Source organism: Salarias fasciatus, chromosome 18, assembly GCF_902148845.1.
Source record: "Salarias fasciatus chromosome 18, fSalaFa1.1, whole genome shotgun sequence".
In the NCBI taxonomy this organism is placed as follows: Eukaryota; Metazoa; Chordata; class Actinopteri; order Blenniiformes; family Blenniidae; genus Salarias; species Salarias fasciatus.
Window position 1 is genome coordinate 13,012,247 of NC_043762.1, and position 14,807 is coordinate 13,027,053.

Consider the following 14,807-nt stretch of genomic DNA (forward strand, 5'->3'; position numbering starts at 1 on the left):
TTTTTTTATTCTTGTATGTTAGATGTCAGAACTGTTTCACTTTATTGTTTTCGCCTGTTGACACTCAAATATTTTTATATATTTTGCACACTGTTTCAAATATTTTTGGAACCAATTCTGAAAACTTGTTGCCTTCAGCGTTCCAAATAAAGAGCTCAAAAGTGATATTTCTTTTGGGAGTAAAGCCTTTGAAATGGATCACAGAGCAGTGAAATAAAAGCCTTCCATAATTTTGAGCATCTTCCGTCCACACCCCATAATGAGTGAATTTCTAGGAATGTGAATGAAAACAGAGCGAAGCCTTTGAGAAGAAGAGCGCTGTGGGCGTCAGCGTTACCTGACTCGAAGAGAGACTGGACGTTGAGATCTTGTGGAAGTCCGACATGAGAAAGTTCGTCCCAGAACCGAGTGGCCGGATCCGGTTCCTCCTCGCAGCCCTCAGACCCACTGCAGCACAAGCACAAGTACTTCTCTTTAGAAAAGACAACAAGAAGATGGATGGACGGATGGATGGATGGATTCATCAGACAGATTCCTCTTTCTTCATGTTAAAGACGACTCTTCAGCTCAGACTGTGGTTAAACATGGAGCAACTTGTCAAACAAGAAGGTTATCTTAGAGACTAAAAAAAAATAAAAAAAAGCCTGGATGAGCCAGAATTTTATGCGCTATAGAACTAAACTTGAAATAGATGAACAGATGGCTCGAATGACTTCTAAAACAGATTGATAGAATTGAGGATAGAGGATGGAGATAGAGGCTGAATTGAATTTCTTTCTTCTTTTTTTTTTCACGAAAGCGAAGGGGAAAATACTAGAGGGGGAAAATGCAGTGGGGGAGAAGGAGGAGGAAGAGGAGAAGGAAGAAGGCCATCTTGTTTGGCGTGTGCACAAGAGGCTGGCTGTTCTGTCTCATAAAATCTGCTGAAAAGGATGCGTTTCTGAGTCCCTGGCTTGAACGAGCGAGCAGCGTATCACACAGAAAATGTAGAGAGGATGGGGAAGGGAAGAGGAGGAAGATGACGAGGAGGAGGAGGGGGGAGGAAGAGGAGGAGGAGGAGGAGGACAAGGAGAAGAAGGGGCATTAGCATTTAAAAAGGACTGAGGTTGCAGTAAACAAACCAATGGCCAAATTCAAGACACCAATTTCAATTTCTAAAAATGTGTCATTCTCAGCACCAATTAACAAACAGCCCTCCTCCTCCTCCGCCTCCTCCTCCTCATCTTCCTCCTCCTCCTCCTCCTCCTCCAACAGATCCATGTACAATCTCTGCCTGCTCTGCTTCCCTGTGGCACAAGCGAGGGGGCCGGCCCCATTGACCAATCACACCACAGCAGTCACCGGTTGCTTTGGCTCGCTGCCACGTCTCCAACACCGCTAACACTGCTCCCACTGCCCATTGTGGCACCAGGGACCCAGAGAGACACCAAACTGGTTTCAGGGGACCGGAAACAAATCAGGCAGCAGTCCAAAAGAGTCAGAGGAGGCTGCTTTGTGGGCATAGTGTGTATGTGTGTGTGTGTGCGTGTGAGTGTGTGCAGCAGAAGACAAACACAAGGCGCTCATGAACATCTTAGCTAACAGAGGATACACACACGGCTGTATCTGAGCTCCTGTGAGGAGAATCCGAGTTACCCAGATATTCTCTATCCGTCAGTTCGTTTATTTAAAGACAAACAAAAGTGAAATCTGTGGGTGATTTAGACAAATTCGATTATAGATGGAAGACTTCTGCTCCCACATTTGGTGCAGGCGTTGGGTGGGAGCCTGTTTGTGTTCACAATGTCTTGTAGGTTCCTGATTGGCTCGAGAAGACCACTAATCAAGCATCTGGAGGCAAGTGGAACCTTCCTCCAGTCCATAAAACACCCACTACTTCTACACTACAGTACTGCATAGACTTCAGGTACAGTACCTTCAGAATGACTGTGGTGGTGGTCCCGAAAGGGGGACCAGAGAGTGTGTGCCACCTATCAGGGTATCTCACTACTAAGCCTCCCTGGGAAAGTCTATGTAGGGATACTAGAACGGAGACTCCAACCGACAGTCAAACCTCGGATACAGGAGGAATAATGAGGACTACATACTGGCTGTGGATCAACCGACCAGCTGTTCACTCTCTCACAGATTGTCGAGGGGGCATACGAGTTCACCAGTCCAGTCTACATGTGTTTTTTTTTAGACTTGGAAAAAGCTTACGACCGGGTCGCCCGAGCTGTCTTCCGCTGTGAGAGCTGTGTCCCTTTACTGGATCGTGGTGGGGGGGGGGACCTTCCCCAGGAGGGAGGTTAAGTATCTCAGGGTCTTATTCAAAAGTGATAGCAGAGGGGATTGTGAGATTGGGACAGTCGGCTGCAGTGATTCAGTCGCTGTACCGGACTGTTGTGGTGAAGAGGAGCTGAGCTGTAAAGCAGAACTCTCTGTTTACCAGTCAGTCAACATCCCCACCCTCGTCCACGGTCATGAACTTTAGGTCATGATCGAAAAAACACGAGACTACGAGACAAGCAGCAGAAATTAATTTTCTCTGCAGGGTGGTGTCACTCTTCAAGATAAGAATGAGGAGTTCAAAGTGGAGCCATGACTCCTCCACATTGAGAGGAGTCAGTTCAGGTGGTTAGGATGACCCCTGGTCGCCTCCCATTAGAGGCTGACCAGGAACATCCCACTGGGGGGCTGATAATCCAAAAACATGCGAGGAGGATTATTTTATATTCCCTCTGTATGCTTCTTTGTTACAGTGATGTCAAGGGTGGATGAATGGATGAGGGGCTCAGAATAACTAAACAGATGTAACTCAGACTTTTCATCCCTCACACTGACAGAATACTTACTTCTTGCTCTTGTCCTTCGGTCCTGAGCTGGTCTCTCCGGTGGTTTTTGGCTGAGTGGTTTGATCGCCGTCGCCCTGGTGTCCGAGGAGCTCGGGCGAGGCGCTGAACGCGTGCAGTTCCCCCTGACCCAGAAGGCTACGGCCGCCGCAGTAACAGAAGGCACAGAGACGCTCGCTGAAACAAAGGAAACGGGCGGCGAGGAGAGGTGTTTAATTATAAATACCTGCTGTGACTGAATACAGAGCCACGGGTGTCACTGTGAATTAAGGCCTGGCTCTGCTGCAACAACACCGTCTCAACACGGGGACCTACATTAGAGCCACAAACGTCCACCTACGTGCATGAGCTGATGACCGGCTGCCACTTGTGTTAACGTGGTTTACTCACACACGACAGAGTTTCAGCATTAAGGAAAACCAACCAAGTACTTGCAATTAAACTGCTAAATAAATGCAGAGGGAAAACTTTGCATGTTATATTTTTGTGGGTGGGAATTTGTAACATAACATATGGTCAGATTTTTAATCTCGTGCTTAGAAGTCGGCCCAGGTTTGAAATGCTAGACAGGGAATCCATTTTTGGGGCAGTGGGGGTTCAGAGAACTTATAACTAGAAGTTCACAGGTTCGATTCCTACAGGATCCCTGAGCATGGCCCTTGACCCCACTGCAGCTCCCCGGGCTTATGGCATGTATAGTTAAGGCAGGCTTAAGAAAAATAACATGGTTACATTTTACATTTATTCGAGCTTAGCAACAAAAAATTACAAATGTGATTGATTGAAATGTACTTTGTCACTGCATTCAATCATCGGGCATTATTTCCTCAACCCACTGACAACGCATATATTTCTTTGTAATTAAAATCAATTCTCATAAAATGCAATTACTCTAATTAAGTTCAAAATTATGGTCTTACATGGAAACATGCCATGTGCATGAAATAGTCAATATTTTCTGTTGCATTTCCTACTGTAGTTTAGATTTTTTTTTTTTTATAAAGAGAAAGGTGTGTCTGATAAGATTATAGTTTGCCAGTGTACAGAACTTCCTGAATAAAATTGTATTATTTTTAAATTAAAATGCTTTTTTGGTACATTTATAAATACTGTGAGGACATGAAGTCTTATTTTTGTTGTCTAAAATTATGCAAAAGGAATTTTTGATATTATGAACACAATATTTTTTACACTCAAGAGTCAAAATCAAATATCAGCTTTGCTCCTCTTTAACTTCTGATGGTTTATGAAAAACAACAACTGAAGAAAACTCAATGCACCAAAAAAAATAACAGATTAAACTAATTTCTCATGGTAACCAGGAAGCTCAAGGTGGAAATATTCAATTTTCTTCCATTTTTCAGTTGCAGCTTGACCTCTGTGCCACCAAGGTTTTTAGTTGTAGTTTCCTTCACGTTCTTTAGCTTTGCTTCAAAGAATGTTGAGAAACTAATTTTCCAATAATTTATTTTGCTTCTTTTCCTATGAAAAGCATCACCTTGCACCAAAAATCTGGACGTGCAAATATACTGGGCTGTGAGTGAGAAAGTCTTCTTGGACACTGAGAGGTAAAGAGTGGGAAAAAAAAAAGAGAAAAAAACAACTAAATCACAGCCAAGAAAAGCTGGAAAGTTGAGAAATAAAAGGAGCAGTAAATATTTATCACATGTGAAGTGATGAGATGGCCCTGTTAATAAGATCCCTGGAGATGCTGCCGATCTGCCCTCCATCACTAACATCGATAGCGCAGACAGGACGCCAGATTGATTACAACCTTTAACCAAGTGGCACCTGGGATGAGAGCGGCGCCTCCACCAGCCGATGACTCCCGTTTAATCTGTCCCACGGCTAAATAAGCCTGTCTCTCACACACACACACACACACACACACACACACACACACACACACACACACACACACACACACACACACACACACACACACACACACACACACACACACACCGCGGAGCAGAAAACACACAGATAACACCAGAATCTACCTCCCATGTTTTCTGCACCAAATCACGCCACAGACTCAGTAGTGACTGGTAGATAAGGCGTCAGGTTTATGCTTTTTTTAAAGTGCTGATCGAACAATTAAAACAACGTAAACACATACGCACGCACGCACACTCAGACCAAAGTGATAGCAAATGGAAACATGATGACTTTCAGACCCAAACCACTGTATTTCTACATATAGGCAGCGTTGAGCCAGAAGTGGTCCATAAGCTGTATGTTTGATACCAAAACAAAAGAAATCCCATTTCTTTTCCATCATGATCACAATTTCTATCCATAAGACATAACTAAAATGTGTAAAAACAACACAATAAGTCTGGAAAATTGTGATCCTAAGTCAAAAGGAAACAATAAAAGCTAAAAATTTAAAAGGTAATTCATATGAGGAGGAGAAAGGACAACAAGGAATATGTGTTTTATAATAAAAAAAATAAATAAATAAATAAAAAAATAAAAATAAAAATCAGGTACCTTCTGTGAATACAACTTTTCTCCAGAAATGAAGAGGAGAAAGGAGCATCTTAATGCTACTGACGCTTGGTTTGCAACAGGGGTGTCAACGTAAAGTCTATGGGCCAAAAGCGGGCCGCAAAGAGGCTCTAATCCGGTACACCAATCCACCAGGCAAATAGCAAAAATTTCAAATAAAACATTGATTTTTACAACAAATTCCTTAAAAGTAGCTGACAGAACACAACACTGAGATTCAAGCTGCGATGTTGGTCATGTTGACATGGAAGCTAACTACCTCACCGCTCGCAAACCATCTCCAGCCTTAAAACATCTATTAGTCGTCTCTTGGGCCTGTGTGTATTTGCTTATTCTGGATCTGGAGCACAGACTAGGTAACTCACTGACTTTATTGTGGAAAATTAAAGCCAGAAGCAGTGAGCTCAAAATAGTTTGAGAAAGGCGATGCTTACTCCGCAAAATTGTCACAATAGAATAGAGTAGGAGTTCTTTCATTGTTATTGGACAGAAGCTTAAGTTTTTTTTAAGTGTTTTTCACTGTTTTGAGTGGAAAAGGCCAGAAGTAAAGGGATTTTTGAGATGAAGAACAGATGAGGGGAGGAACGTCACGGCAAGTGTCTCTCACCTGCTTTTGACTTCTCGACTTGCTGGGACAGACGGTCCTGCTGGACTCTGGGCCAGAGGGGAAGAGGGCTGGTCCTCCTCCGGCACATCAGTGGTCACCACTTCCACCGTCTCCACCGGCTGCATTTGTGTTTCTGACGGCAGAAAACAAAGCAACAGGTCAGTCTGTGGTGTCGTGGATGGTGAGCCAGAAACTTCCTCCTGGTCCGAAACGCAGCCGCCATCAGCAAGGTGGAAGGTCAAAGACGCTCCGGCGCGGATTACAGTGAACCCACAGGGAATATCAAGAACAATGGAGACAGGAACTTAAAAAAAAAGAAGAAGCAAGAAGAAAGAAACAGCTGCTTAAATGTCTTCAGAAGTTGGGTTTAAAGCTAGGGTTGGCGATTTGAATGAGATACGTTTTTTTAAATACTGGTTAAAATGATCTTTATGACCCGATGGGAAGCAATTCATGGCGTGTTCTTAAAGTAGTTTGGAAAATATCCGCTACCTACAGCAGGAGTAAAACGGGAAAAACAGCAACCAATCGTCTTGACGGGACACCTTTTTTTAAACCAATCAAATCCCTTCGCCGTTCGACCTGCCCCCTGCGCGTACATGTCAATGGCGTGCACTGACCCTGGTTCAGTGCGCACGTAGAAGGACAGAGCGTCGTTGCAGAATGGCGGAGAAGAATGTTTGGGGCTTTACTTACCGGTGAGTGCGCCATAACTTGGCTTAGTGCAAATAAAGAAAAACGAAGAAACGAAGCGCTGAGGACAGGTTACGCCAGGGACGCACTGGACGCGGAAGCGCCGCACACCGTCCCAACGGCGTCTCCTCCATGCTAGTTTTCCAAGATCGCCAACCCCAGCTTTAATATTAATGAGGGGTGTTTTCCCGGGAATCGACTGGATCTCCATCCTGACGCTATCATGGGTGCTTTTGATTAAAGTCACTGAGCTAATCATACAAACTACTCCCAAAAGCACCACTCGCTGAGACTTTGGGCCATGCTCCATTTTATTAACACTTCATGGACATGTAATTAGGCTCATAGCACGCAGATTCTGTGTCACCCGCAGAAACGGCATCAGCACAAATCCAGGCTCATTATCTAATAATAACAGAGGGGCTTCTGGAAAAAAACACTCTTTCACTTTGGGATAGTGTGAGACAGCAGGTTTCAGATTTGCTAGCAAATACGTGATAATCACTGCTGAAAAAAAAGCAGAAATTGTCCCAAAATGACATTTAAACAGTAAAAAAACAAAAAAAAACTAACACATCAAGTTTGCTATAACATACTTTCTTCATAAAAGAAGACAATATGAGAGATTTGAAAGTTTTCACAGCTTTTCTAGAGATGTGAAGGGGAGAAAAGTTACTAAAAATAATCTCAGACATTCTTGCAACGATGTTTTTAAGTGGTACTCAACAAGTAAGCATTCACAGCTTTTTGAGAGACACGAAGAGAAGATAAACCTATGTTTGGCTGGAAAATAACATGTTTATAACAATGCATTGAAGTAGGAGAGGGACAGTAAGTCCCGTTTACACATAAATATTTTATTATCTTAAAAATATATGTTATTACACGTCATATCACCAGGTTATTAAAGGGAGGAGTGAGAAATTGTCATTAATTTACTTAACTTTCACTATTTTGTTAACCAATATGGGAATTTCATTGCATTTAAAGTAGAAACTCCTGAAATCAAAAGATAAACTTCTATGCGTCTTTATCTGTTTTTTAGTAGAACTGGACAAACAAATTTTCCCAGTTATTTTCAGAAATATGAGGAGGAAGGGCCTCATAATATTTATGAAAGTGTTTTATATGGATTTAATAATGAAACAATTTGAGCATTTTCTACAAGTATAAAGACAACATATCATCAGATTAAGGGGTTGGGTTGGGTTTATTGCCAAGCAGTGATACAACACCAAAAAATGCTTTGGTGGTTGGTACAATGATAATATAGGAAACATATTAAAACTAAAGATATTGATGAGTTTAACAATTAATTTTACAAGACCGTGGTTTGCTTTTTTGTTTTTTTTTGGTCGCTTTTTAAACTCAGATATTGTTCTGACCAGTCCTGATTTAGAAGCAGGGCACTTTTTCACATTTGATATTTTAAGTTATTTATCATCACTTGACTTCTGGCCTGTAGTCACCAGCTTTGATGTGATTTTGAGTAAATGAAGGGAAATCAATCTCCTGCAGGCTGAATTTGATTGGCCAGAGACACGGCATTGAACAAATGAACACACAGTTCATATTTTGTTGGCGTTGAGTGAGATACTGTGTATAGATAGCATGATGGGAATAAATCCATGCTCTGGTAGCGTGGGTTGTGTCGCTCGCATATCAGGATATTTGGGCATGATTCACAACCTTTTGTCATGAAATCCTCGGCCTGCCCTTAAGAGAGGTACTGCTGGGTCTCTGCTTAACCCAAAATGAGGGCGAGGCCAAACACCGGTGGGCATACAATCAGGCAAAAGCGTGAGCCTTCAACATCGCTCTTCTAGAAAATGTTGTAATCTGGTTTTCTTTGTTATGTGCAGATAGAATTTGACATGCTCCGAGCAGATAAAGCCAAAGGGGGGGTCCAGACCAGATTAAAGACCCCTTGGTTTTTCTTTATATCACAGTTTAAAATAGGCTGATTGTTTTGAAACTCCTAAAGCGCACCTTTTGCGGGATCTGAGATGGAGTGAAACTAATAAAAGAAAGGCAGACCATTAGGAGGACGGCCTTTCCCCCTGACGTCTGCAGCACAGCGGCACTGTGAGATGTATGAGAATGGGAGGCCTGGTCACGTGACGTGATGTACACACATAAAAAAAAAGCACATAAATGGGTCTGGAGAGACTGATGGGATTTTAAAAAGCTTTTAGAGGGCATTAGCCTTGGGCTCTTTCCCACTGCACCTCAATGCCAATCTCGGAGCTGAAGGAAAGATAGAAGCAGCACGGAGGGGAAAATACACACCCACTGCTTCACAGCTCAAGCTAAACCCTTTCAATTACAGTCCTGAGGAAGACGGAGGATGAGGAGGAGAAGAAGGAGCAGTTGGTGTGGAGAGGGGGAGAAAAAAAAATCTATCTCATCCTTCCCTCTGCAGGAGAGCGAAGCTCCTCTGAAGCCAGAGCTGCATGACCACACCTGGAGGAGCCGATCATCACGCTCACCTGCATCCTGAGGGTCTACGGACTCCGGCATCTCCGTCCCGTCCATGCTGTCCTCCTCGTCCACGACAACCCTCCCTCTAGTGCGCCCCCTGCAGAGAGAAACAGGCACAACAATCCATAAGGAGAAGAAGTAGAAGGGGATGGGAAATAAATATTACCCGAGTTAGCCTCTGCAGGGGGAGGGAGGGGCGGCGGAATGAATTAGTCTAATATAGTCACAGGAGCAGAAGAGGAGGAGGTGCCATGCTAAGCAAGTTAAATGTAGTTAGAGGAGGACGAAGAGGAGGAGGAGGAGGAGGAGGAGAATGTGACTTAATAAAGTCACAGGAGGAGGAGGACAAGGTGGAGGAGGTGCAGGAGGAAAATGAGGAGGAGGTGCAGTCATGAATTAGTTAAATACAGTCACAGCTGTCGCTGATTTTTAATGGAGGCACTCAAGCCGCTGGACGAAAGGAGGCTGGAAGAGGAAGAGGAAGAGGAAGAGGAGGAGGAGGAGGAGGAGGAGGAGGAGGAGGAGATGGAGGTGCAGGGGGGAGGAGGAGGAGGAACAGGTGGAGGAGGTGGAGAAGGAGGGGTAGAGGAGGTGCCATCATGAATTAGTTAAATACAGTCACAGCTGTCGCTGATTTTTAATGGAGGCACTCAAGCTGCTGGACGAAAGGAGGCTGGAAGAGGAAGAGGAGGAGGAGGAGGAGGAGGTGCAGGGGGGGAGGAGGAGGTGCAGCAGGAAATGGGCGTATGAAATGGGCTGGTTAATTAAAGAATTACAGGTGAGCAGAAAAAAATCAATTAAAGAAGTGAGGCCATGCAGGGCATTATGGATAGAGATGATTGAAATGTTTTAAAGGAACTAAATGTTTTTTTTTTTTGTGTTCTTACAAAAAAAAAACCACACTCAAGAGAGACAAATAAGAAACACAAAAAATATGCAAAAAACATAAGAATGACAAAATTAAAAAGCTTTAAAAAGAGACTAACAAAATAGTTAAAAAATGAATTCCAGTTCAGTATATTTCATTCATTGTGAAAATAAATCACTTCATCAATACAGAATATTTCTGTTTGCATGAATGAAAGGGTGCAGAGCTCTGCCCCTTTATCTTATATAATCATATTGTTTAACACTGAATATAATCAACAAACATTAAATTGTCAAAAAAAAAAAAACCTCAACCAAATTTGTTTTTAAATCATTCATTTGAAAGTTTTCCATTCACTGACTGGCTGACTGAATAAATATAAAAAATAAATAATAAACAAATAATATCACAAAAAAAAGATATTCCAAGTAAAACTCAAGTTAAAGCCAGAAATCCTAATAATAAAGCAAAACAAATTCAAATACAGCATTGAATAATCCCAACATAATCCAATATGATATCAAAATTAAACTCAAATGAGTTCTGGCTTGTGGTCTTGTACAAGGCGCGCCACATTACTCGAGTACAGCGTGCCAAACTTGAGATCGGGGTCCAGTTTTTGTTGATGGCCAGTATGTTTTGCACCCCTAACTTAAAGCTGCTGAATATTCTCAATAACATGTGAAATGGAACGCATGGACTGAATGTGTGAATGACTGATATTTGATCACTTCATCTTAGGATTGGGCAGGACATCTGTAGTTCAGTTTGGATGGAAACTTCCACCACTATTTCTGTAACGATGTGTCTATACGATTGCATTAATAATGCATTTTGTGTGTTTTTCTCGGTCTCCACTCAGAACAACAAAACCTAAAATACTGACCAAATTTACCAATATTTGCTTCTTACAAGAGACATTGTTAAAAAAAAACAACAACACATTTTTGATGGCATGATTCAGCCTCTAAACGTGGATCAGAGGTCGACCATTTACCAATCCTGAAAGGTTGAGGGGCCGATTAAACACACCAACTAGCATTTAACTCTGAAGCATTAAGTTTGAAAAGAGGAGTTTGTCTTAGATCAAAGCTTTTGGAAAAGCTCTTTACACCTGATCATTTCTCACACATCCAGAAAAACAACTGAAAGCAACGGCTCTGCCAGTAGCTGTGAGAACGGGCGGGACCTCATTATCGTCGCATCCTAGATCGGGATATCCCTCCTCATCGTGCATCTCCCTCCCTGTGGAGGCGCCCAAAAATACCTCAGTCTGTTTCGTACTCAGGAGTTTCTCTCCAGAGTGCCAGTCAAATGGGACCTTCACACTATTTAAAGCAACACAAAGAAAATGCAACCTCTCCCAAATTTCTTCCAAAGTGCCCCGTCAGCAATTCGGGCCCCCACCTTCTCGGGAAGAGGTGCACACGTACCCCTCGACGTCTAACCGCGCATCTGACGGCGTCAGCATCGTTTGGTGGGAGCCTCCATAATTGTCATGGCTACAAATTAAATAGCAACACCGGCTGTTAGCGTGCTAAGTGGGGAGGGCAAACGCAGGCCGAGCGAGAACAGCGGGTCTCAGGGGGTAACTCTGGAGGATGGAGGGGAGGTGGGGGGTGTAGTGAATGAGGATGAGGAGGAGGGGGAGGAGGGGAGGGGGTAATTTTCAGTGCCACTGGAGAGAGAAATCACAAATGGCTGGATGCCAACCCAGCTCCTCCCTCTAAATGACTTCCACGGGGAACGAAGGGGGCGAAAAAAAACAGGAGAGCGGCAGAGACGAGGCCTGGAGCGAACTCCGCTCCAAACATAATTACCTGCACGTCTTAATAAGGTGGAAACAGGCAGCCGGATCGCACTGACACTCAAACTAAACAATCATTTCATTACTACATTAACCCATTAACATATCACTCCCATTAAAGGTGGGTCTATTATTTCACACAGGAAAATAAATATCTTCATCAGATGTGACAGGAAGCTGAATAGGTGGAGTTTGGACCTAAAGCCATGTAAATGAGCTGTTTGGAGAGCTGCAACAGTTTAGTGATTCTTTGAATAAATAATCAAACAGAAAATAATTTAATTAAGCAAGGGAAAGTCACGACGGCTTGGTAAATATGAGTATCTTAATTTCTTTTGTTGGTCTTCAATCACAACACATGGAAATTGGCATTGGTGCAGCTGTAATACAGAAGATATTCGGATGTAACAATAGTGTGGATCAAGACCCTGTTCGCACCACTTTTCAAGTGAAAACGCATCATTGTTGCGTTTTCACCCAGACAGGCTTTGCGTTTACACTGCAACGTTTTGAAAACGATAACCGTTTCACAAAGAAACAATAGAAATGCCAGAAACGGTGCAGTTTTCATGTGGGGCCAGTAGTGGGTGCTGTTGTGGGTTTTTGTCTTGCAATCACACACACACAGGCAGTAAGAACATTATGCTATAAACACCGATGGTGGCGAGTACACAATATTCGTATGGGGAGACAACAATGTTCGATTGCTATTACGGATGACTCAACTCTAAAAGTACCAAGTTCCAGGAGAATGTGGACCTGGAGCCATGACACTCTGGAGCCCGCCATTATGGCTACTGTCCATCTACTCAAACATGTGCAGAAGAACTATTTACTACAGCCGTGTTATGGATAGCATTTTCAAAAAGCTATGTTTCTAGGGGCTCTGAGCGCTGTAAACAGACCGCCAAAGCTCAACAAATTACTGCATTTTCCTTAGAAAATTTTGCATAAATAGGACCTAAGTTTAACAGGACATTATTGGAAACAAAGTGGCCGGAAGTGTAAATTTTTAAAACATTTTTTTTAAATATTATACATTTAAAAACAAGCATTACAAAATGACAATTATGTCATTTAATAATAAATGATATTCTGCTTGTTTTTTTTAATCATTACTACTACAATTAATAATCTGAAAAGGGTCTTAATTTTGCTGCGCTCAATATTTGTAATTTCCAGGCAACTGAAGTGAACCGTAAATGATGGAAACTAAATAATTCAACATATATTAATGTATTTCTTTATAAAGCACTGAATTCCCTTCTTTTTGAATGGTTCTGTATAACTAATTTTGCCTTGCCTATACTTCGGTGAACAGCACAAAACAACACGTTTTTAAAAAATGGAAATAATCTGAATATTTTGATTTCATCAAATATCTTTAAACAGCTGGTTGGTATTTCTTAGAAACAAAAAATTTGATCGAAATTCTACAACTATAAATACAGCAGGCATCTGAGTATATATAAATAGTAATACCTCTTTGTATAATGTACGAATAAAATTCTACTTTTGCAAGGTAGGCAGCTTTAAGCATTACCAGGTGGCAATAATCTGAATAAAAACCTTGCTCCAGGTGTTTGTTTTTTTTTAAGTCAAAGTGATATTTTGGGTTAAATTTAGCTCAACATCATCAGATATTTTGACTTTCTACAGTGTGTCCATTTTCAAAGTGATGCAAATATAATTTAAAATTTCATCAGGCTTGAACATGAATGACAGAAGTATGTCGATTTGCCACCAAAGCAGCAGAGCCACATATCACTGTCTTCGTCTCAGGGTTTCTCTTGCTCTACAATCAAATGTTAAAATTAATTGCATGTGAAATATTCCCGTTTATGTTCACGGCCTGATGTAAAATCATTATCTATAAATCCGAACACGCTGGATCTGTCAGCGGTGACGTCTTCAGTGGCCGGCCACACAGCCTTCAGCTGTAATTACATATAACGACGCTAACAGCATCATATTTCAGTGCACAGACAGCCAGTTATTTTACTGACAAACGCTGGAGACTCGTGCTCTACCCCATACCCTGCACAACTCTCCCCCTCAGTCCCACCACAGAGAGAGAGAGAGAGCCAGAGAGAGAGAGCCAGAGAGAGGGGGAGAAAAAAAAAAAGGTGAAAATAATGCTGTGGGAAGTAGTCCCAGCTAGCAGGGTGTAGCCTGGAAAACCTGGCCTGGATTGCTGAGCTCTGAAAGCGGACTGACCAGCAGATGGAGCGTGGGCAAACCCAGTAAATTCCCACTAACCAGGTCTAGAGAACCTCCTTTGTCAGAAGCAGACTGCCTTTCAACACTTACCACGGGCCAATGTTAAGATATCAATACACACAGACAGAGAGAGAGAAGTATATGTGGTTAGTGCTGAAAGGCTGGATCCAAGCAGGCTAACCAGCAGGGCTCCTTTCTTAGCATATAGCTCTCATGATGAGTGCTACTATTAGGAATTAGGGAGCTTGGAGTTGGCTGAAAGCCCACAAACCTCTGACCGCTGTGTTGGTGGAGAGGGCAGGTTTTTACTGAATATTAACTTACTGTGGAGCTCTCTGGAGGTGCTTTGGGTCTAATTCGATGAAATGTGAGATGGGATGAATAAATGCGGTATCAATATTGAGCTAAATAACCGTGAGAATCAGCAGCCTGAGAGAGCCGCTCGAGGAAGAGAGAAGATCTCACAGAAAAACAAACTGGAGGCGTCACAGGCGAGGCTGGCCGACACGTCTGTGTAGTAAAACCAGGCAAAGCCTGAGCCAATCAGGGGTCAGCTATTCAAGAAATACATGTCATAGATTAACCAATGGCTGCAGGCCATTTAACCTCCTACATCTGCATATGCTCATAAGGTGGTGGAGACGAGAAACTAGCACTGAGGCGATTGAGCAGTTAGCTGCTCTGTATGGACTGATACCTGCAGTGCATCACAGTTCAAACAAAATCCCCACGACAAGGCAACAGTGCTAACTACTATGCAAGCGTACAACCCTGCTGTTGGACTCA

General features: G+C 42.6%; 1 protein-coding gene across 7 annotated transcripts in view; it reads right to left on the reverse strand.

Annotated features, from left to right (window-relative positions):
* Nucleotides 1–14,807, reverse strand: part of kmt2cb (lysine (K)-specific methyltransferase 2Cb) — an 85,240-nt gene that overhangs the window by 50,165 nt on the left and 20,268 nt on the right. For all 7 annotated transcript variants that reach the window (XM_030115174.1, XM_030115173.1, XM_030115171.1 and 4 more), the window contains 4 exons: nt 9,135–9,223; nt 5,953–6,085; nt 2,835–3,008; nt 338–447 (listed from right to left, as the gene is read on the reverse strand). In XM_030115174.1, the coding sequence (XP_029971034.1) occupies nt 338–447; nt 2,835–3,008; nt 5,953–6,085; nt 9,135–9,223 (506 nt within the window). The remainder of the gene's footprint in view (nt 1–337; nt 448–2,834; nt 3,009–5,952; nt 6,086–9,134; nt 9,224–14,807) is intronic.